The 24062-nt window shown below is 55.6% G+C and overlaps 1 protein-coding gene and 1 pseudogene across 1 annotated transcript in view; one reads left to right on the forward strand and one right to left on the reverse strand.

Moving 5' to 3' along the window:
• IGSF21 (immunoglobin superfamily member 21) overlaps positions 1-24062 on the forward strand; it is a 233151-nt gene that overhangs the window by 200645 nt on the left and 8444 nt on the right. Inside the window, exons 5-6 of the mRNA XM_040645857.1 lie at positions 18895-19010; positions 21852-22326. Of these exons, the coding sequence (XP_040501791.1) occupies positions 18895-19010; positions 21852-22326 (591 nt within the window). The remainder of the gene's footprint in view (positions 1-18894; positions 19011-21851; positions 22327-24062) is intronic.
• LOC103666705 lies at positions 1385-2368 on the reverse strand (annotated as a pseudogene).

A 24062-nucleotide genomic window follows, 5' to 3' on the forward strand; every position in this document is an offset into this window, starting at 1 on the left:
ACGCTGAGCTCCGTGCGGGGCTCAATCCCACGACCCTGAGATCACGACCGGAGCCGAAATCATGAGTCAGACGCCTGACCAACTGAGCCACCCAAGCGCCCCTCACCAATCTACTTTCCATCTCTGTGGATTGGCCCGGACATTTCATGTAAACGGGATCATACAATACGTGGTCTTTGTCACTCTTGTGACTTCTTCCACTTAGTATAAGATTTTCTTTTTTTTTAAAGATTTTATTTATTTATTTGACAGAGAGAGAGAGCACAAGCAGGGGGAGCAGCAGGCAGAGGCAGAGGGTGAGGGAGAAGCAGGCTCCCCGCTGAGCAGGGAGCCCGATGTGGGACTCGATGCGGGACTCGATCCCAGGACCCTGAGATCATGACCCAAGCGGAAGGCAGAGGCTTAACCCACTGAGCCACCCAGGAGTCCCCCGTATAAGGCTTTCAAGCTTCATCCACATTGGAACACACATCAGTCCCTCATTCCTTTTTACGGCCGAATGATATTCCATGGTACGATACATGGCATTTCTTTCATACGGCCACAAGCGGATGGACATCTCCACTTTTCAGGTGTTACGAATAATGCTCCTGTGAACGTTCACGGACACGGTTTGGTGTGAACGTTCACGGACAGGGTTTGGTGTGAACGTATAGTTTCAGTTCTCCTGGGCGTATACCCAGGAGCGGAATTGCTGGACCAAACAGTAACTCTGTGTTTAACCTTTTGAGGGACTCCTGGGCAGCCACGCCATTTCATTTTTGCTCCAGCGCCATGGGGGTCCCCATCTCTCCAGATCGTCACCGGCTCCCGCTACCTGTCTTGTTGATGACGCCCGTCCACCAAAGTGGTTTTCATTGCGGTTTTTGGTTTGCGTTTCTCTAATGGCTGATGATGTTGAGTATCATGTGCTTTGTGGCCGTTGGGATACTTCTCTGCAGAAATACCTTCAGATCGTGGGCGCGTTTCAACTAGGTTATTTGTCTTTTCATCATTAAGCTGTGCGCATTCTTTATTTCAGATACAAGGGCCTTATCAGATGTAACATTTGCATATCTTTTCCCCTTTTGTGATTATCTTTTCCCTTTCTTGCTGGTGTCCTTTGAAGGATGAAAGGGTTTCCTTTGGAGGAAGTTCACGCCATCTCTTTATTTTCTGTTGCTTGTGCTTTTACTGTCCTAGCCGAGGGGCTTTGCCTAACCCAAGGTCACGGGTTTTTTTTCTTCTCCTTCCTTCCCCTTTTTCTTCTCCTGTTTTTCTTCTAAGAGTTTTAATAGTTTAAAACTCTTACATTTAGTTTTATGATTTCTTTCTTTCTCTCTTGACACTGGCCAAAAGAAAACTTTTTGTTACTTTCATGTACAGAAAATTCAACAGTGTCCACTCAGTCCAGTTTGGTGGCGAGTGCTTTAGTCCCTGTCTTTTCCAACTTGGCGATGCGAACCACTGACTTTGGACCCAGGGCATTGCCTCCCCAGTGATGGCAGATCTCGTCCTATCTGTCATTGTAATCAGGCCTGATGGCTTCCACCAGCTTGGCCGGAGCTCCTCTGTCTTTCCAGTTAACCTGTGTGAAGGTGACAGTGGTGCAGGGCTTCCTGTGGACCAGACGCCCCAGCCTGGCCTTCCCCTGGATGATGCGGTAGGGAAGCCCCATCTGATGACACAGGCCAGGCAGGAAGACAGCCCGCTCAGTGGGACCCACAGCACGTGCAAATCACCACCGGCTGAGCCTTCCTGTTTTCCATCAGGATGGTGACAGTATTAACCCCCGCTCGGAGGACAGGCAGCCTCTTTGTGGGGACCTCCTCTTCGCTGGCAGCTTTCTTCTCAGCCCAATCAGGGCCAACGATCTCTGCTTCTTCTCTGGCTTTGTCTCTGGCTGTGCTTGGGCACCAGTTTAAGCAGCTGAGTAGCTGGCTGGTGGTCCAAGGCCTGGGTGAACTGGTTCATCGCGGGAGGCACTTTTAGACGTTTAGAGAGAATAGCCCTTTGCCACTGCAGCCGGATGTAATGGGGCCATTTGACAAGGTGGGTGAAGTCCTTTGGGGGCTGAATGTCCTGTCTGATGCCAAAATTCTTGGGCCTTTTCTCAAAGAGGGGAATGACCACCTTTCTCGTCTCCTGCTTCTTCACCACACAGGGGTCAGGACCTCCATCTTCCCCTTCGCCTTCTTTTGGCATCTTGGATGGCTGGAAGAGACAGAAAACTATGATCTTTCGAGTTAATTTTTGTACGTGCTGTCTCCATCAATTACATGGGGATGTCTAGTTGTCCCTGCGCCATTTTGAACAGACTCTTCTTTCCCCCACTGAGTTGTGTTGGCGTCCTTGCTGAGAATCAATCGGCTCTAAGTGTGAGGGTTTATTTCTGGACTCCTTATTCTGTTCCATTGACCTATACATCTCTCCTCATGTGCGTACTTCTGATGCTTTTTAAAGCCGTCTGGCCATCTCCAGTCTGGCTCTGTGGCTCCCCTGCTGTGTGACTTGGGGCAGCGAGTCCCCGGGAAGTCCTCCTGGAGCCAGTTTCTTGAGGATTCCCGTGAAGAGAAGCTCACCTTGGGCTGGTCAGTGCTCCTGGGGGAAAGGAGAATACAGCATGTGACAGAACTGAGCTCACTGCCATGAGGCCAGGTCAGAACCTAGGATTTCTAGAGATCTGGAGCTCTGCTTTCTAAGATCAGATTCCTGAAGCCTATCCCACCCAGCCTGGCGCTCCTTTCTAGAAAAAGCAGCACGTTCCCAGGACCAATAATTGGAGTGTCAAGGACGTCTCTTGACCTGGGGAGGAGAAATGTCTAATGGCTCCAAGGGGGATGGGGAATCGGAGGTCTGAGGGCAGAGCCCGCACCCCACAAAGACCTGGTGTGGCTGCCATAGGGCTGAGCAAAAAGAAGAAACACAGGTCTGCCTCTAACGGACGCTAGTGGGAAAGCAGGCGGCAGTTTGCAGAACGTCTTTCGAGGAGCCTGCCTGTGCGCAGGACAGCTGTGGGGAGATGCGTGTCTCCCAGGCAGATCCAGCACACGGCCCGAGTATGTGGCAGTCCAGGGGACAGCTTAGGTCCGTGGAGGGAGGCCGCTGGTCTCAGAATCCCTGGGGCACCGCAGGCAGGGTAGCTGGGAGGCGAGTCGCAGAGCTGCCACGAAGCCCTCTCCCTAGTCCATGATGCCTGCTGGGTGGAAAATGATCGGCTCATTTCTCGTCTTGGAGCCTGAGCGGATGAGACACCTGCTGGGCTACGCTAATTACATGAACTGGCCCCAGGCGATTGCAGTGGCCACATGCTCTGGGGAGTGAGGCTGCTATCAGGAAGAGGAGGAGGAGGAGACCCAGGCGGGTTGGGATCCAAGCCAGAGCCGCAGAGGAGTTTGGGGTGCTGAGAGGGAGAAGGTGCAAACCCAGACCTCCACCTCCCACCCCAGATGCCCCCAGGGTCCTGAGGACCAGGCCTGGGCATTCTTGTCTCCCGAGCAAATGTCCTGCAGGCCCACGTCCAACCCCCTCCCCTTCCCGTTCCCCTTCCCACCGATGTCTGGATGAGTGACAGTGAGTGCTCAAACTCCCTCCACATCGGAGCCAGGAGAGGGCTGGGGGGTCCCCAGTGAAGAATTATTCCTCTATTCAAGTAGGTTGACTAGAAACAGCACTGACTTCCTTAGAGAGCTGGGGAGTGGTTAAGGGGATGGGCTTGGATTCAGCCATAGATTTTAAGCCCAGTTCTGGAACTCCCGGTAATAAAAGCTGCAAATGTTTATTGAGCATTTACTACACACCAGGCACAGTTCTGCTCCGTACCTGCTAACTCATTGTCCTAACAGCCCTCTAAGGAGGGCTCACAATTCCCTTCCCCACCGTACACGTGCGAAAGCTGAGAGCCTAACGAATGCGCCCAAGGGCACAGGCCTAGGGAGGGGAGAACTGGATTTGAACCCAGGCAGGCTGGCTCCAGGGCCCTCACGGAGCCACTTCCCTACGCTGGCAGGTAGACTGGCAGTTTCCCTGTCTGCTAAATGAGGGTTACGGTAGCACCCCCCACCCCCGTTGGGATAGGAAATGCTGTGTCCCGAGCTCACCGTGAGTGCCATTAGAAAGGGCAGTTGTGCCTACTTTCACCTTGTCCTGACCTCCACCCTGGAAGTGTCAGCGGGACCGGGGGGTGGGGGTCAGAGCTGCAGGAAGTGAAGTCAGCCAAGGGGAGCTCTCCAAGCCAGGCAGTGGGGACTGTGGCATCCCTTGCTACACCTGGCAGGGGACGCCAGGAAAGAGCAGATCACAGCCGTGGTCCAGTCCCACCCCCTCCACAGTCTCGCTGTGACTTTTCCTCCCCAGCGTCAGTTCCGTCATCTGGAAACAGGGGCATGAAGGTCCCTGGCCCACAGGGCTGCTGTGGATGGTGGATAGAGACGGCTCACGGCCTGGGTCTGCCGACGGACAGATGGAGGGGGAGACATGGCCCCAGCCAGCCCCGGGGCTTGGGCCATAGAGGCTGAACGTGCAAGACAGGCAAAAGCCACAGGACGTGGGAACCAATCGGAAAGATGGGAGCAGATGGGGAGGACACGGCGGGACCCGGCCTTGGACGGAGATGGTCCTTGAGAAGGCACCGGTGAGACCTGTGGTCTCGCTCAGCAGACGGCGACTGCAGGAGATGGGCTTTGGGGTGGAGAGGCCAGGGCTGCAGCCCTGAGGATGTCTGCAGGCCTCCTTCCTGCTCACGGGAGCTTCTGAGGGCACAGCGCGATGGGCAGAGGGGGTCTGAGACAGCTGGCAGGGCTTGGCTGTCGGAGGGGGGCTGCAGCCGGGAGGACTGGGGCCGGGGTGGCCAGTGTCTTCCAGGATGGACATCAGAGCATGTTCAGAGACGGCACACTTAAGTGCTTTGAGAGCCTCCACCTGGCCAGGGACCCGGAGAAAAGACACTCACTCTGCCCTGCTGCCCGCCCACAGGCCTGCCGTTAGCTCGGGTCACCGGCTAAGAGCCAGTTCAGACAGGGGCCACACAGATGGGTTTGGGGCTCGGAGGAGCACTTTGGAGCTAACTGGGTCATCGACCAAGGACGGTCATTTCCCAGCGTCAGCCCCAAAGGCCCGAGCCTGCTGACCACCTCCTGGACAGGCTTCTGGAATCCTCCACCCCTCCCTGTCTGAACACGGCCCTGCACAGGAGGCATGCCCTTGACAGCAGCCCACTGTGCACTCAGCCACATGCCCAGCACATTCCATTACCCACTGTCCCACCGCTAGTCTCCCCCTCCGCCAGGCTGGACCCATGCTGCCTCACTTGCAGTGGACGCTCAGCACTGCTCAGAGAGGGTGGGGAACCTACCGAACATACCACAGTAGTGAGTGGGCTGGGATCTGAGCTCAAGTCTGCTGGAGGGAACAGCCCCCAGCTTTCCCTCTACACGAGGCTTCCAGGAAGACAGAGGGACATTGCTCCTCTCTGAATGGGGGACAATATGGCAGCCATATGGGCCTAGGCCGGAGAGCAGTGCTCCTCTCAACAGGGCGTGGAATATTTGGGCTGCCCCTTCAGCTGTTCCTCCCAGCCGTCTGGGAAGTCAGCAATCAGTATCCCCATTTTACAGAAGAGAAAACCGAGTCTACCAATAAAGGGAAGCTTAGTGTATGAACCCAAACGTTCTCTGATGTCTTCCTCTGTGGGGGGACCTGTGGCCCTGAGCTGGGGTGGAGACAAGGCCTCCGAAGGGCAGATCGGGTGTGATTTGGAAAGCTACGTGACCTCTCTGACCTACGTGACCTCCTCGGTAATGGAGGCCGGAAGGAGCAGGCGGCTTAGTCGAGCAGCGGGTACTGCCTCGTGCAGCTTGTCTACAGGGCCGCAGAGCCAGTGTCACCAGCCTTTCTGTGAGGGAAGCAGACCATTCGCCCATTCATTGCTCACGCTCGCACCAACATTGTAAGTCCCCGCCGTGTGGGCACTTGTTTGGAGAACGGCTGAGAGAGTCATCTTCGTGTGGGACAGCCAGGGGATGCCAGGAGGAAGGGGGTTTTGCAGCTAACCTGGCTCCACTATGTTAAATATATTCATTCATTCAATCCTCACTACTCTAGGAGGTAGGTACTGGTATCATTCCCGTTTTGATGGTGAGAAAACTGGCCCAGAGAGGTTGAGTAGCTTGCCCAAGGTCACCCAGCAAGCGAGTGACAGCGCTTGTATTCAAACCCAGACCGCCTGGCTATGGAGCCTCCGTAGAGGCTCTCACAGAATGGCCCACTGTGCCCTCTTCTGCCAAGCTGGAGAGACTCACCTGCTCCCTGACCCTGTGCAGGCAGGTGGCTGCCACCCCCTCCCCAAGGCCGTCACCTGCTCCTGTGACCTGCGGTGGCTCACAAAGGGGGGCGGGGTGGGGGCTCCGTTCTTGTCCCACGGTTGCCTCTCTCCACCGACTACCTGCCCGTCTCGGCTCCAGGCTCCTGGGCCCCACCGGGGCCGGCCCGCCGGTGCATCGTTAAACCTTGACAAGTGTTAGGTCAGTGCGATGCTTTATCCCCTCCACCTCCGGGAGCTGGATTTAGTGTCTCCGGCAGAAGGTAAACTTCCCCTCCCTGGGACAGGCCCCTTAATTACAAGTGATATGTGGCTGTTGAAACTGCAGTGCGTCGGGCCCAGTGATTTAAGGAGCAGGCAGGAGTCTGAGGGTGCAGGTGTTAAGAGCGCTGTACCGGAGCTACGAGGGAGGGCGGGGCAACAGCGAGCCGACCCTGGAGCGGGGTCTGCTGCCTGCAGACTCTCCTGGGGAGAGGGAAGGAATCCCACCACCTCCCATACAGAAGGGGAAACTGAGGCCAACTCCACATGCCAGGTTGGTTTGGCCTGGGAGTCAGCCGTCCTGTCTCTGCTGCCAGCTGGACTCAGTTTCCCCATCTGTCCCTGAGGAGGCAGGATGACCTCACTCACTCCCTGGCAGTGATAATCTTAAAAACAAATAATCCTGAAAATCACAATAATCTTCCCGGCAAAAGCTAGTGCTGACTGAGGGCTTATTAGTGCCGGGCGTTGCCCTAGATTCCTGAGGAGCATTCTCCTGTCTGATGCTCACGCGTGCTGGTGAGAGAGTGGTTGTAGTTATTCCCATTTTACAGACGAGGAGCCTGAGGCTCAGAGAGATGAAGCAACGTCCCATCATCCCCTGGCTCATGAGTGACAAGTGGAGATTCTCAGCTCCTGCTGCGTCCGGAGCCTGACCTCTAGGTTCTGGGGATAATGCAAAGATATGAGACCCGGTGTCTGATCTGCAGGCGTCCCTGAAGGATGAGGGAGCCAGAGAAGAGCACAGGTTTCCAGAATCCAGAATCCAGAGGACTAGGGTGCTGGCTGAGGGATGTGGGAGTTCCCGGGGCTGGGGGGTTCTCCTCCAGGAGGAAGCATCAAGAAGGCTTCGTGGAGGAGGCGGTATACAGCTGGGCCTCGTAAGCTGGGGGCAGACCCACAGGGGCATTTCAGGCAGAAGGAGCCCTGTAGGCAACAGTGTAGGAGCAGGAAAGCCTGGCAAAGTGGGGAGCACTCCTGTGTGGCAGGACCCCAAGGCACGGGTGAGGAGTGGGGAGTGAGCTCTGATAATAATCACGGCAGCACTGGGGACAGTGACATTTATTCAGTGCTTGCCAGGTGCCAGGCCAGAGTCTAAATACCTTACTTTCTGAATCCTATCATGGAGATATGATGACCCCCACAGATGAGGAAACAGGTACCGCAGGGGTCAGTGACTTGCCAAGCTAGCTAAGAAGTCACCTAGCTAAGAGGTGGCAGAGCCAGGATACAGCAGCTTGGCTCCCGAGCCCATATCAAGGTAATCGCTGTGCCCAGTCCGGGCGGGAGCCAGGGGATGTGGGGAAGGTCTCCTCTCTCCTGCCAGGCTGCCGCAGGCCCTGCCTGCCCTCTGTCCACCGGGCTTGGCCCCAGGCAGAGAGGAAAGGCGAGGCCAGAGCAGGGCCCTGAATCCAGTGACGTGTGTCCAGGGATGGCACGGGAGCCTGGGATTTGGGAGCGGGAGTTAGGGTAGAGAAGGCCTTGTTCGGGAGCGCTGGCTCCAGCCACGCCCTGCCAGCTGGTTCTCCTGTGGCCCCCAGGCCCATCAGAGGAAAGCCCCCAACTCCTGAGGGTCCCTGTGAGGAGGGGCTGGCCCTTCTCTGCTGGCCAGTCCCACTGCCTCACGGCTGGGCAGGACTGTCTCCTCCTCTCAGCTTGAACCCTTCTGCTGTAGCTTCCCTCCAGCCCTGCCTCACCGAGAGCCACGGATGTGAGCAGTGACGTGGTCCAGCCCTGTCACTGAATCGCAGAGGAAGCCAACGCTTTGAGAAAAAGCCCACGGCCTGTGAAACACAGGGCCAGACGGTGCAGGGTTGTGAGCCTGGACTGGGGACTTAAGCCAGACGCGGTTCAAGAGCTAGCCTTGGTCCTGCTGGCCCAAGAGCAGTGGACCACTGCCTTTGAACACCTCAGTTTCTACTTCCGTAAAATGGGGATAATAACCCCTACTTCCTGGGTTAGGTGCGGCTCTAATGCATTAAAGCATTTAGCATGGCCCCAGCCCCAGTGACCACCATGAGCACAGATGACGGTCAAGTGCCCTCCCCACGCCTCACCCCCGCCCACTCTGTGCCTGGGGACCCAGTGGGCCCTCAACTCCGGGCGCAGGAGAGGATGCTCACTGAGCAAATCCGCCCCTCAGTCACCCCTGCAAACCTCACCTCAGTGCACACTGGCTGAGAACAGCCCCGTGCTCCCCACACAGGGGCCCCGGCCAGCAGAAAGAAACCCCGTCCGTAGCCCGAGGAGCTCCCAGGCTGGCGGCCCGAGTGAGTGGTGTAGGCAAAGGCCAGCCGCTGTTCCAGGCCAGGGATGGAAACTGCTGTTTGCAAATCGGGTGGCCAGTGGGAATATGGGCTTGCCCGCACTGGGCGTCCCGCAAAGCACTTCACAAACATGAGCTCAGCTCATGCTCACAATGGCCCCGTGACTCATCGGTACTGTGACTAGGTGCTGGCGTCTGTGACTAAGTACTGTTGCAATCCCCATTTTACAGATGAGAGAACCGAGGTGGGGATGAACCTGGTGAGGGACGAGGTTAGAGGGCTCAGAGATGGGGCCCCAGCAAGGCCAGCGGGAGAGGCCACGTGTGCCGGATCGCTGAGACCACCTCCCCCAGATCAAGCCCCTACACCCCAGCCAAGAGTCGGTCCTGTTGGGAATGAAGCTTGGCTCTGCCTCTCCCAGCTCTTTAAAAAGACACAATCCCATAGATGCGCGACGAGACAAGTGCAGTTAAATGTTCATCCTAGAATGGGGACAGTGGCTGCGGGAGTGGTCCTCGGACAGTTATTTGAACGTCTTCCTAGGTTTGAAAATTCTCATCATAAAATGTTGGGGAGAAAACATGCACAATCCCCATCCCACCAAATGCCCCTTCTCCACAGCTCCTCCCCTCCCTTCCCGCCTTGTCTCCCCCCCGGAATTTGTTTTATGAGAAGCAAGTGGCAAGAATGATTTCCCTGCCCTCTGACTCAGGAAATCAATCCTGAGATGCTGAGAGAGCAGGGAGACTCGGCTGCAGAGGCCCCCGGGGAAATCTCCTGCTGGAAGAGAGGGCTCTGAGCTGGGGAGTGGGGGGTGCGGGAGCTGGGGTTCTGCCGGGAGCTTGGCTGGGGTGGCCCCTGCCATGTTCTTCAGTCCCCACAAGTGCCCCACGTGGGCGGACCAGTGACACCGGTGTCACCCTTGCTCTACGGATGAGACCAGGAAGCTAGCAGCTGCCTAAGGATTACACTGACTGTGGACAGGAGGGTGGTGACTTCAGGGCCAGGTGCCCCAGGCCCTGGGCAGGCAAGGTCAAGGGTGAGCCCTGTTCTGAGCCCCAGAACACAAAGGCCCCAGGGCTTGGGGGTTCAGTTCTGCTGAAATGAACAGAGCTTTGGCTGGGGGAAAAGGGGAGGTCTCCACGCTCCCGCCCACTGCTCTCCAGCGCGCGTGGGGTCAGGGGGAGAAAAGTAGAGAGCGGGCCGAACTTGAACTTGAGCAGGAAGAACTTGAGCTGGGTGCCACTGCCCCTGGCCAGCTCTTGAATGTGCTTCCACGTTTCCTAGGGCCTCCCCAGGCTTCTGCAGGCTTCCGCAGGCGTCTTTCATAAAGCTGCAAATATGGCACCTGGTGAACTCGCCCATGTGTGTAATACATACCTCAGGGATACATTGAAAACATCCTCCAAATAGCCAGGCTTGCCGCTATTTAAAACGGATTCATGTCACACCCCATAGATTTCATCTCTGCAGAAATGGCACCTATCATGGGCCTGAACACATTTGCTCTATTGCCACATAAACTACAACGGCGTGGAGGGGCTGAGCCGGCCTCCCAAGGCCTCTGCTGAGAGGCTGCTGGACAGGCAGCCTCCAGCCGGGAAACCCCAGGCACCGGGAGGGCCCACATGGGACTGGCAGCCTGGGAGGCCAATCAGAAAACTGGGAGCGCCGAGAAGCAGCCAATCGAGGCACGAGCCCAAAGTTGAACCGCTTGCTTTGAGGGGGAGCTTTTGGGGATTTGAGGTCCTTTGACTCAGTGCAAAGAGCCAGGGTCTCCAGAGAGTTCTACCCTTGGCCTGTCTGCTGGGCCAGGAGCAGCCGGAGTGAGGCTCACTACCTCGCCTGGGTCTTGCTCGCCCAGCTGGTAACAATTTCCACTGTGCGCTGAGCACCTACCGTGGACCAAGCCCTTGGTGCCCAGGACACCACCGCCGAGGGGGGCTTATTACCCCAACGTCGGGGCTCACAAAAGGCAAAAAAAGTGGTTCTCACGCTGAGTTTGCATTAGAATCTCCCGGAAGGCTTCTGAAAACCCAGATGGCTGGACGCCCCGTCGCCACCCCCCCGGCCCCCCGCCCTGGGTTCTGATTCAGCAGGTCTGGAAGCGGGCTGGGGAATTTGTACGAGCTCCAGGTAAGGCTGGTGCTGCTGGTCCAGGGGACACACTCGGAGAGCCGCCAGGGTAAAGGTACAGTCTACTCCTCTGCACCAGAATACAAATCCAGATCCAACACGGCCTCCCCACCACCCCTCTGAGTGTGTGTGTATGAGTGTGAGTGTGCGTGCATGCATGCATGCGTGCGTACACTTGCAGGATTTTATTTCTCTGCCCAGCCTCACCGATACTCCGCTTCACAGGCTCACGGGCTGCCCCCCCTCCCGGCACCCCCCCACCCCGCTCCCCCAGAGCAGTCAGCCCGAGCCTCCAGTTGGGGTTGTTAATTTTATCTTCCACCACTGCGAAAGCACAACAGCTGGCAGGGGAGGGGCGAGGCAGGTGAACACTGCTGCCAGGCAGCTCCCGCCGAGGGGAAGGCGGGTGGGTGCATTACGCCCGCAGCTGCCTCAAGTTCTCCCGCGACCCTGTCCACTCAGAAGAGCCCCCGGCCCGCGCAGGGAGGGTCCCAGGCAGTGCCCGCCCACACTGGCAATGACCTCGACCCAGGTCCCTCACCACTGCCTCAGCACATGGGCTCCCACCCACCGTCCATTTGGAGGGGGCGGTGGGCTCAGCTCAGCAGCTGCCGCATAACAGGGCCATTGCAGCCCATAGAAGCACAGACGAGGCGTTTATCTCTCGTGTCACCGATGGTGGCTCCATTTGGGGGCTTTTTGTCAGGTTTTTTTCCCTTGGCTGCTGTTACTACTCAGTTCAATATTTAATTTTCCCATAAACCGGAGAGTTGTGCTTTTCCCTCTCTTTGTCTTGCTGGAGTCCCCCTCCCACGGGTGGGGTCTGCCTCCTCCTTGGGCTTCTGCTGGGAGGGAGGGTCTTGGGAGGGGCCAGAGATTTCAGCCCCTTCCAAAGAGGCAGGGATTGGAGGGCACGACGCTTGGTCCCTTCCCCCACTCATTCACTCATTCATGTGACAGATAATTACTGAGCGAATCCTTGCGTGTCTGGCGCTTGGGATGTGGCCGTAGACAGGAAGCCCCCCCGCCCTCCTGGAGCTCACATTCTAGTGGGGGTGTCGGAGAAAAAGACCAGATGCAAACCACTATGTGAAATAATTGAATATTACTGTGTGTGCTCTGTGAAGAAATGGCAGAGTGCTGTGACAGAGAGTAAATGGGGACCCAGCTTAGATTGGGAGGTGACATTTGAGCTGATACTTGACAGACGAGCAAGACCCAGCCATGCAAAAAACTAAGCGGAAGGCAGCAACAAATGCAGAGGCCCTGGGGTTCAAAGGAGCTCAGGGTGTTCAAGAACCCCCACGCCCCCTGCAAATTCTCAGTGTGTTTGGAGCGCGGTGATGGGGAAGGTGGCCTTGGTCAAGACGAGGCAGGGTCCATAGCATTATAAGGTCTCATGGGATTCCTTCCACAAACAGGCTGTGTGCTTGCCTGTGCCAGGAGAAACGAGGGCAGGAAGGAAACAGGAATTGATCTTGAACTCCTGTGTGGCAGGCCTGCAGTAGCTCTGAGGTCAGGTGGAAGATAAACCTCCGGACTTCAGGGAGCACAGTCTCACGGAGAAACAGATGTGGGCCCAGGACAGAATGACAAGCACCAGTGTGAACGACAAGAGCAGAATGCTCCAGCAATCCAGGGAATAAGCCCTAACCAGTCTGGCAAAGTCCTAGAAGAATGCCTGGAGGAGGCAGCCCCTGAGGCCAGCCCTAAAGGAAGAGGTGGAGTTAACCAGCAGAAGGACTGGTTTGTGCAGGGCACAGGGGAGGCGAGCAAGGTGCGGAAGGAACCTCGGGTGGCTGCCTGGAGGAGGTGCTCCTTTGAGTGGCATCTTATAGAAGTGGGAGAGACCGGTGGAGAGGATGGAAAGAAACTGAAATGGGGGACTCCCCCCTAAAAAAGGGAATAAATTAAGATAGGGACCATGGAGGGACATTTATGTTCATGCACAGACACTTTATATTGAGGGTGGCTTTCTTTTCTCTCTCTCTCTTTTTTTTTTTTTTTTTGAAATACAGTGTAATGACCGGTTGCTGATTGAAAGGAAGGCAGTCAATAGAGCAGGCATGCTGAGAGGAAAGAATGGACTTTTGCAAATAATATAATTTTGAACTTGTCTTTTTCCTCCCCCACCCCTCCCCAGATTTAACTGATCACCACCCATGACAAATGACGCTCAGTGCAGGAGTGTGCTCGGCTCCGTCACACCGTGGGACCCAGGGAATAGGCGAGGTGATCCCCTCGTCTAGACACTGGCCGCTCCTGGCAGGGAAAGAAGCTCCCTCAGCCCAGGGAGGGGTGTGGGCAGTCGAAGGGGTCCTATACATAATCCTTTCTGTTTGTACAGCACTTGGTTGTCCTTATGGACACTTTGTGTCTGTTTTCTCTCTTGCTTCTCTCAATCCTGGAAGCAGAAACGTTCGCAGGGTATGTTTTATTGAACCCATTTTACAGATGGGAAGACTGGTGCCTGGTGGGTCAGTGGACTTGCCCACGGCCCCATGGGATGTTGGCAGCAGAGGCTGCGCTGGACCCTTGGGGTGACTCTGTCTGAGCCGGTACTCCAGGGGGGCCGGGGAGGACGTCTCGGGGCGGGGAGAGAATTTAACTCCAAGTAGATGCAGTTCGACATGGGCCTGCTGGGATTTGTGTTGAGAACAGGTTTGTGTTCCCAAATTTCAAAGGCCGCGGGTTGATTTACAGAGCAAAGAACCATCACATTATCTTCCAAAGTGAGTTACGATGACCGAAACAAAGTTCTGCTTTCGAGATAAAGACAGGCAATATTTCAGAGTTAATTTCATAAAACTGATCAGCCGACCATTACCTCCCTGTGTCGAGGTTAACTGTCAAGAAGAAAATAACCGCAAGCCCTCCGTCCCTGGCGGGCCGCGGAACGGGACAGCAGAGTTTGGCTGTGGCAGGGGCCGGGGCGGCCGGGAAGCCGTGCTACCTTTCCTGACGCTGGACAAAATTGGCCCAGGACACTTCCAGCCGCAATCCTTTCTGCATAAAGCCAAGTCAAGCAAAACTGGGAAGTTGGCTGGCTTGACGTGGGGTCAGGGGACTCGGGCGTTTTATGGTGGTGGTCTCTGTTTGACTGTGGACGTGTAGCGCCACGTGGTGGGTGGGGGAGGGCTTCCTCCTGCCCAGGGCTGGCCGTGTGCCTGGGAGGGGCTCGTCAATTCCGAAGCTTTGCTGGAGTCTAGATTCTCACCACCAGGACTGCTGCCATGTGTCCCTGCCCCCGTCCAAACGTGCCTGCTCCGTGTCTTCTCCCCTGAGGAGGGTCCTTTCAGCTAAATGGTGCAGGTGGGCGCCCCCGTCCCCGCCCCCCAGGAGAGCACTGCACCAGCACAGACGCTTCTAGAAGATACATCCTCAGAGCCCACGACAAGGAGACACTCATGGTGGGCACACTGGACATGGCGCACGAGAGTGGGGGAGGGGGAGACGGGCGAGCCAGGGGTCTGTGTTGATTGTTTGCCATTAGATGCCACATGGATCACAGCCAGTGGCCTGCTTTATACCACTGGTTCTGGAGCCCAGCTTGGAACTCAGGATTGTTCTTGTCCGGGAAGTTGCAGGGAATTTATGCCTGTACCTGCAGCTAGCCACCTGCCTTTGACTGGACACTGTTCCCGGGGCCGCGGGATCTATCCCAGGCATGGGGCACATAGGAGGGTGCTCACTTTGACCTTGGTCAGAGATTGTAAGAGGGACGGGCGCAGAGATGAGCACGGAGATGGGGCTGGGGAGACAGAGTGAGGACGGAGATGAGGATGGGAAGGGGTGCAAGTGGGGAAGGGAGCAGACGTGGGAGTAGGGGTGGAGGGGGAGGGGGGGCGGGGGTGAGGATGCAGCCGGGGGAAGGAGGGCCATACTTAGTCAAGAGACAGGAAGGGGGAGAGGATGACGTGATGTGTGCGGGGAAGCATCCATAAACAGCCACGGGCTCCCAGGTGTAGACAGCTCCCTGACTGCCTGCACTCAGGGCCCTCCACCAGGAGACAGGAGTCGAGATGCAGAGTGACATTTTCCTGGGACACAGTGACTGAGGAATATGTTGATGGGGAGAGTGTGGGAAGCTGGGGCTGTCCACGCTGATACTAGCAGCTCTGCTGTGTCATCGTCCATACAACTGAAATCTGTTATTATCTTAGGAGCTCGATTAACTGTACATATTGCTAACACCTGCTCAGAAATATAACGAGGGACAGGAACACATCTCCCAATCAGGGTCTGCGTGGGCGGCCTGCGTGACGTGGGTGCAGATCTCCAGAATGGGGATGTGTGTGTGCGCGGATGGGTGTGTGTGTGTGTGTGCGTGCACACGCGTGTGTTAGGGGGAAACGGGGGCACCTGTGCTCTGCAAAGAACCCTGGCCGAGATTTGGAAGTCCTGAGTGCCAGTCCAGGCTCTGGCACTGACTTACAGTGTGACTGTAGGCAAACCTCTCCCTCTCTCTGACCTCAGTTTCCTTACCTGTAAAAGGTAAGGTCTAGACCAGTGTTATCCAATAGAAACACCATGCAAGGCACGTATGTAAGTTTCCCCATCACCACACTGAGAAAAGTATATAAAGGTGAATTAAATGTAATAATATATTTATTACGTCCAGCAGAGCCCACACATAGTTTCAACATATAAAATTCATATTAAAATTTATGTTTCCATATAAAATATTAGTGATATATTTAACATTCTTTTTAAAATGGTCTTCAAAATTCAGTGTGTATTTTACACGTACACAGAGGAACTCAAAAAAGCCACATCTCAAGTGCTCAACGGCCACATGGGGTGAGTTGACGACTATGTTGGAAAGTGTCAGTCCAGGGCATCTTCTGGTCTTCTTACTCAACTGTGAATGCCCCAAAGGTAGAGACCTTTTATTCTGTGGGCCAAGGAGCCTCAAGAGAGAACATTAGTAAATAACCCTGGCTAATAAGTGCAACTGACATGTATGGGGTGCACTTTCAAAACACCTTTCATCCAATCATCACAGGTACCCTGTAGTCCCATTTTGCGGATAAGGAAATTGAGGTTCAGAGAGGTTAAACCACTTGCCCACGGTCACACAGCCCGTAAATGGTAGAGCTGGTCTTTGAACTCTGGGTAGTCTGATTTATAGCCTACACTTTTTTTTTTTTTAAGATTGTATTTATTTATTTGACAGAGAGAGAGACAGCCAGCCAGAGAGGGAACACAGACAGGGGGAGTGGGAGAGGAAGAAGCAGGCTCCCAGCGGAGGAGCCCGATGTGGGGCTCGATCCCAGGACTCTGGGATCACGCCCTGAGCCGAAGGCAGATGCTTAACAACTGAGCCACCCAGGTGCCCCAATATAGCCCACACCTTTAACCACTGCCCGGTACTACCTCCTGGATAATGGCGATGCAAATCATAGCAAACACCACTACGCTGCATTGCCAGGTAGCTTGTAAGCATCCTGTCATCTGCCCCTCAAAGCAGTCCTATTAGGAAGGTTCTAAGGGTCTCGATGAAAGTGAGGAAGAATGAGTGACATTGAAGGTGCCCCTGCCCTTTCTGAGCCTGTAGGATTCCTCACACCTGCACATGCACCCCCACGAGCGGCCCCAGAGTGTTACGCTATGGCTCTAATTGGCACGGTCCCTTCGGCACTGGGGTAGCCGACTTAAGTAGAGCCACCCACAGGAGAGCTCCCGAGAATCTGCTTTACAAGGCATCCAGGAAGGCTGAGCTGTGCCAGTAAACGAGTGTTCCTGGTGGCTCAGATGTGCCTACTTAGGGCTAGAGGTCAGTATGAGCTCCTTCTTTCCGAAGACAGAGGTGGCACAGCTTCATGTCAGAGTCGGGGCACTCGGGTTCAAATCCTGACTCTGTGACCCCCTGGGCGATTTCCTTCACCTCTTAAGTGTGCCATCTGTAAAATGGGGATAAAGACACCCACCTCTTCGACGGATGGGGAGGATGAAATGAGTTCACCCACGCTGAGGACTTAGAACAGTGCCTGGCTCCTAAGTGTTGGCCAATCATCGGCCCTTGCTGTGCGGCCCCAGGTGTTTTGCTGGAGTTCGAGAAAAGTTAGATGGCAGAATCTGGGACTTCTGGGTAATGGACGTGTTCCGGTGTATGTATCCCCTCTCCGAATTCCTACCCCACTTACCATCTGTTTCCTACAATCTTACACTTAATTACAATTCTGCATCTATTGTTCTCCCATTGTTTCTTGTTCATTCCGCTTCCCTTGCCAATAGCACAGCACGTGGCGGCTGCCTAAATGAATGAATGGCTCATACCTGCCTTCGTTTCACTAGACCTTAAAATAGAGTTGCCAGGCGGCTGTCACCCTCCCCCCGCCCCCAACTCCAGCCTGTGGGCTTCTCATCGCTGTGTTTCATCTCTGGGCGCCTACAGTGGGCGCCTGGCGCCATGCCCAGCCCCGAGTGGGCGTCAGGAAATGTTTGTCGATCTTAATTAAACTTAACTAGAGCGAAAACCCCCTGCAGGAAGGAAAGACCCACAGCAATTCACTCTCTCCGCCTCCCCCACCGCACTGGACCCAAGACTGGATAAGTCAAAAGGGACAGTCTTTCCCAAGTGAAGTTCTCAGATTCTGGCTCCTGTCCTGGCTGAACACAGGGGGCTGGGGAAATTATAGTGGGCCTCAAAAGAATAGTAGATCCCTGCAGTACACTGAGCTCTTTCACATCCAGTACCTGGCCCATCCTTCACATACGGCTGCCCAGTTTGACAATTGGGGAACTGAGGCTCACGGTTTTGGTAACTTGCCCAAGGTCAGGAAGGTGTGGTGACGTGGCTGGGATTTGGACCCAGGAGTTCCCGATGGCTCCATCTGTATCTTTTCCAACACCCCACAGTGCCCAGGAGCTCTGGCTTTGTCACACTGGCCAGTGGTGGCCAGTGAGCGGAGCAGAGCCGGTGGGAGGCGGGACCAGCCCAAATAAGCCAACTTCCAGAAAGAAAGGAAAGAAGCAGCTCTTGGCCCTAAATGCCTCTCAAAATCATCTACTCTCTCTGCTACCCTCATCCTGTCTAGCCTGAGTCACACTCTGTGTTTCAGTCTCCAAAATGCAACTCAGATCATGTTGCTGCCCCTGCCTAAAACCCTTCAATGGTTTCCCACTGCTCTCAGGACAAAGTAGGAAACTCATAACCAGTGGTGTGCTGGGAAACCTTCTTTCTGGGAGCGGGGGCAGAAGAAGGAAACACAGAAATAGCCCTGATTTATAGTGGCGGCCAATTTCCGTGGTATAAAGACACCTGCTGTGACCGATTTCAGGCTACCAGCAGTTCAACAACTGCTTGACAACAGTCCTGAAAATGGCACATTTGGGTCTCATGAGCTGGTAGGACCTGGCCCCAGCACACCACTGCAAGTGCTAACCGACCATCAGCTGCTCTGTTCCGTACCCTGCACATCTCCTGGGCACCACATCCCCTGATCCCCAGCTCCTTGCATTGCCCCCCCACCCTGGCCTGCCTCCCCCCACCCCCTGCCCTGGGCTGACATGCTGCAGACCTTTGCATGTGCTGTTCTCTCCACCTGCCACACTTGCCCTCCAGCTGCTCTTGCTTCCTCAGGTCACAGCACAGGGTCACTTCCTCAGGCTTGGACAGAGACCCCTTTACACCAGTTATACCTCCCAGTATCAGATGCACTTTGCACCTTTAACTGTGTGGTTTCCATCCAGTCTCACCTTCGCCAGCAGGCTGTAAGCCCCATGAGGCAGAGCCCTTGTCTGTGTGCCCAGCTGGGACATCGTTCTCACTATAGTTGATGCCGGTGGCTCTGCCTGGAATCGAGCAACTTCCTCCCCTTCCTGCTCCCAGCACCTGGCATGGGACTTGGCCCATCGTAGGTGGTAAGTGAACTCTTCCCAAGTCTTCCATTAAACCTCTGTCTCGCTGTCTTGCTTCCCTCTTGGTAGCTCCCCCCACCTCCATCGAAGTGGTGGCCGCGGACATGCCAGCCCCCTTCAGCCGCTACCAAGCCCAGAACTTCACGCTGGTCTGCATCGTGTCTGGAGGGAAACCAGCGCCCATGGTGAGTACCGCTGGAGTGCCCAGTCCCTCCTCAGCCCCTGCCGGACCACCCTTCTCTGTGGCTTGTCCAGCTGCAGGGGTCACCACGGTGCCCACTTTGCAGAATCAAGGAGAGAGGGTGTGGCCTCCATAAGTTAACTTCTGCGCCATCCACCCTGGTCTGACCTCATCCGCTCATCTGACCCCCCCACCAAGTGTCCATGTGTCTGCCTTGCTCCCCAGATCCCAGCACAGACAGCCCCATTTCTTCTGGACCCTGCAGTCCCTGAACTGCACAGTGGGTCTTTAGGGGAGCCCAGCATCGAGCACACTCCTGCCCAGTTACTGAGCAGGAGGGAGACAAAGGAGACGCAGAGAGGGGAAGGGACGTGTCCAGATTCACCCACAGTGTTCTTGATAGACGTGGGACTCAAGTTCATGGCCTCCAGCTCCAAGTCCACTGTGGAGGGAGGGAAGGGAGAAAGGATAGAGAAAGAGAGAGAATCCCTGTTTGGGCCAACTCTGTATCAGACTCAACCTAACTGCTTCGAGGTCTGTCAGCCCAGTTCACAAGTTATTGTCATGGTCGCTTCGCGGAGTGGGGACACTAGGCTGGAAGACTGGGTTCTAGCCCTTGCCCTGCCACACGTACCGAATGATTTTGAGCAGAAAGATTCCCCTCTGCTCCTCAGGTTCTGCAAGGAGGGTTAGGGAGTGGACAATATTAAAATTTTCAGCTTTTGAAAAAAAACTTATTTATTTATTTGAGAGAGAGAGGTTGAGAGCATGAGCGTAGGGGGTGGGGCAGGGCAGAGGGAGAGGGAGAGAGAGAATCCCAAGCAGACTCCCTGCTGAGAGCAGAGCCCGACACGGAGCTTGATCTCAAGACCCTGAGATCTTGACCTGAGCCGAAATCAAGAGTCGGATGGTCAGCAGACTGAGTCACCCAGGCACCCCAAAATTTTGAGCTTCTTTTAGATGCAACAGGACCTGTTTGGTCTCAATGAAACACAAAGCCTTACGTATAAAACATTTGAAAGTGAAGGAAGGGAAAGTTGCCCTTATTGACCCAGAAGCATCTGTATGGAACCGTTAGGGTTCCCTGAACCCATATTGGGAAACCATGGGCTACATGCTTTCCAGGCCTCTTCCAAGAGAATAGTATAAAACTCTTGCCCCTCCGAGTTTCATACATCACTAGGATTAGGGGCTGGAGTGGAGGATGGGTAGCATTTAGAGTTCAAGGTAGGGAGACGAGGCATTCTAGACCTAGACTGTCTCACAGGCATGATGCAGTGGGGTGACCTGGGGACCCAGCCAACTTCACCCCAGGACCTAGGCCCAGATAGACCCAGCTTCTCAGGGCAGGGCAGTAAACAGGTGCAGAGAGACCCAATACAGGGAAATAGGCAGGCGCACACAGGCACAGGTGGGGCAGTATGCAGGGGTGCAGAGACAAGCCTTTGGTGAGGCCCAACTACCTCCACCTTGTCGTTCCAAGGAGACAGATAAAAAGGCAGTTTCAAACCCAGCGATTGGTGAGAGCAGGATATGGTCCCTGAGTTTCCCCCTTTGGAACCCAAAAGAGGTCTGGCCTCCCTCTAATCAGACAAGCTGGTCTTTTTCTCCAAAGAACAACTTCTTTTCCAGAGGATGCAAAGCTTTCTTACAGCCCTGGGGCTGCAGGAAGACTCCCCACCCCCAGCCGCTGCCTGCTCCTGCCTTTAAGATAGGGCAATAAAATACTCAATTTCACGTATCTATGTAGTTGAATATAGATATAGATGTAAAAGACATCTCAACACACACACACACACACACACACACACACACACACACACGGTCCTTAATTTCCCACATTCCAGACATCTTACATTTGCCTGGGACGTCAGAACTTAAAAGAATTCCTTGGTATAAATTACAAACCTGCTTTTGAAGCACTTTTCAAAAAAAGAAAGAAAGAAAAATCCGAAGCAGGTTGTTATGTGCTATGAGATTCTTCATTGGAGCTATAAACTCTGACAGATTCTCCCTGTCCCACATTTCGTCCCCCTCCTCCTCTCCCACCCCCACCCCTCCCTCCCTCCCCTCCCCTGCACCAGCATCCCCAGAAAGCTGCTTCCTGCCCTCCTCTCTCCCTGTCTCCCATCGATTTATTTATCTGATTTATTTAAAAAATACACCCAATCCCCACAGGCCTCTGGGTGCATGTACCAAAATAAAAAGACAGCAAATTAAATTAAATGCCGCCTCTCAGAACTTGAATTCCCATTAGCAGAGAAATCGAGCAGACGCCTGCTTTCGCCTCATCCCCGCACCTCGCTCCCGCCCACACACACCTGTTTCCTTCCTTCCGGTTGCAGACCTCCAAATCGGCCCCCACACGGAGATCCTTTCCTCTTCATTCTTCCTCCGAAGGCTCACTGACTCTCCGGTGCCCACCCACCTTCTCCCTCTTCCACGGGTCGTCCCCAGGTTGGCACGGGCAGGCCCTCGGAGCCCAGGTGGCTGCTGCGGGCCCCTGTTTCGGGACACCGTGTCATTTAAGTATCCAACAGCCCTGACCGATAAGTAGGTGCTCTTATTCCCCTTTATAAGCAAGGAAACTGGGGCTCAGAGAGGCTCACCTGCTGGAAAAGACGGAGACGGGCTCAGCCTCTGCTGCTAGGTGCTGTGTGTCCCCGTGGACCCGAGCTGACTTCGCACTGGGGGTGCTGGAGGGAAAGGAAGGAGGGGGAGTCCATCTGGAAGGAGGGGGAGACCCCCGGAAGAACTGGCATTCTGTGGCCAGGCCCTCCCAGATGCCATGGGAAGGTTAAGGTCATTCCCACAAAATCTCTACCATACCCTCCTTGCAATTCAGGTTTATTTCAAACGCGATGGGGAACCCATCGAGGCAGTGCCCCTGTCCGAGCCGCCGGTTGCAAGCTCCGGCCCCCTCCAGGACAGCAGGCCCTTCCGCAGCCTCCTGCACCGTGACCTGGACGACACCAAGATGCAGAGGTCACTGTCCCTGCTGGACGCCGAGAACCGGGGCGGGCGTCCCTACACAGAGCGCCCCGCCCGCAGCCTGACCCCGGACCCCAGCATCCTCTTCCAGCCCACCACCGAGAACGTCCCAGAGACGGTGGTGAGCCGCGAGTTCCCGCGCTGGGTCCACAGCAACGAGCCCATCTACTTCCTGCGCCACAGCCACGCCCCCAGCAGTGACGGCACCGTGGAGGTGCGCGCCCTGCTCACCTGGACGCTGAACCCCCAGATCGACAATGAGGCCCTCTTCAGCTGTGAGGTCAAGCACCCAGCGCTGTCGATGCCCATGCAGGCAGAGGTCACGCTGGGTAAGACTTGGTGGGTGCCGTGCTGCAGGCGCCCCTGCGGAGCTCGGTGGCGGGAGCCTGGGCGCGGGGTCCTTGGGTTGCTGACAGGACATGGGAAGAAGATGGAGCAAATGGGCCTCAGGCCCCGAGATCAGAGCTGGGGTTTAAGATCTTGTATGTATTTATTTGAGAGAGAGCATGAGTGAGAGAGATCACAGAGGGACAGAGAGAAGCAGGCTTCCCGCTGAGCAGGGAGCCCATCGCGGGGCTCGATCCCACGACCCTGGGATCATGACCTGAGCCGACGGCAGATGCTTCACCGACGGAGCCCCCCAGGCGCCCCCAGAGCCGAGGTTCTTTAGAAAGCTTGCTGAGCTGGATTGGGGAACATGGGGGGTCAACGGGGGGGGATGTTGGGGGAGTTCGCTGGACAGGGTCAGGAACGCAAGAGGTCAGGGGAGTTTGGTCAGTTGGGATAAGAATACGGAGAGTCAGAGAAGTTTGTGGAACCAGTAATTGCTTAAGCTAAGCAGACAAGGATTCAGAGGTGGGCAGCATGGCCCGGAATCTCGCTCTGAGCCTCACTGTGTCTGCTCATGCATCTGCTGTCGTGGGCCACTGCCCCCTGAGCACTGTTCGCTTGTCATCCCATAGAGACTTCACAAGCAGTCCCTACAGCCAGGCCCGGTGCTAGGTGCTGGGACCTTGTCAACCCAGAGCCCACCCCTACCGCTCTCTCTGGACCCTCGGAGCTTTCCACTGTTCTTTCTCGAATTTGAACCTCCCGGTCCTCAAGATACAATCTGCTCCAGGCTGGGAAGCTGAGCGGCCTCTACCCTTCATGGAGCTGCATTCCCCAGGAAAGCTGTCTCCGGCCCCTTTGCCCAGGCATTGGCTTCCCTGGGATGGTGCCCTGCCCCACCCCCACCGAGAGCAAGAAAGACCAGACGAGGACTTCAGAGCAGCTGGAGGGGTGAGCTTACAGTTCACATCTCACACCTCAGTGACCGTGACGGTGACGAAGGGGTGCTGCCACGGGCCTGCCCCGCCCCCTTCCCACCTGCACCCCAAGCCAGATTAAAGCACTTGCCTGCCCTGTCCCTGATCCCAGCTGGTTCCCTTGACTGGAGCCATGTTGGCGGGCACCGCACCCCCCATCATCAGAGCAAGGGCAGTGGGCATGCACAGGCATGTGTGTGCACCCCAGGGAAGTGGAGAGTGGGGGACACAGCAGGGCCAACAAGGTGCAGGGACCAAATTGGGTGGATGAGTAGAGCCCCCAGGGCTTCCCATCCACCCTTGACTGCTGTCTGTTGGTGTGACCTCTGACCTCAGGTCCCTGAGCGTCGGTTTTCTGGCCTGTTGGAAGGCAGCTATGCTTCCCACTATACCACCAACACCTGCTTGGTTTTCTGGCGTCTGGAATGGAGCGAATAATTGGGACCTCATAAATGCCAGGAGCCAGGCTCTATGCAGATGATTTCCTCTCAAGCTCTCCTTGCACCTGTGCAGTGAGCCTCTGGGGCAGTAAGAGATGTTGTCCCCATTCCCATGTCATAAGTGAGGGGAGTCAGCCTTGCAGTACCTCCCCTTTGGTCACCCAGCCAGGTCTGACCCCGGGCCCACATTCGTCACTGCTGTGCTCTCCTGCCCACCTCCTGGGCTGTGGTGAGGACACTCGGAGCCAGTAGGCGTAACCCGTGCAGAGAGCTATGAGCTGGAGAGGTCCCAGGGAGAGGAGGGCCCGCTGCACTCTG

The sequence above is a fragment of the Ursus maritimus genome, unplaced genomic scaffold, assembly GCF_017311325.1.
Source record: "Ursus maritimus isolate PB19 unplaced genomic scaffold, ASM1731132v1 scaffold_32, whole genome shotgun sequence".
Taxonomy (NCBI): Eukaryota; Metazoa; Chordata; class Mammalia; order Carnivora; family Ursidae; genus Ursus; species Ursus maritimus.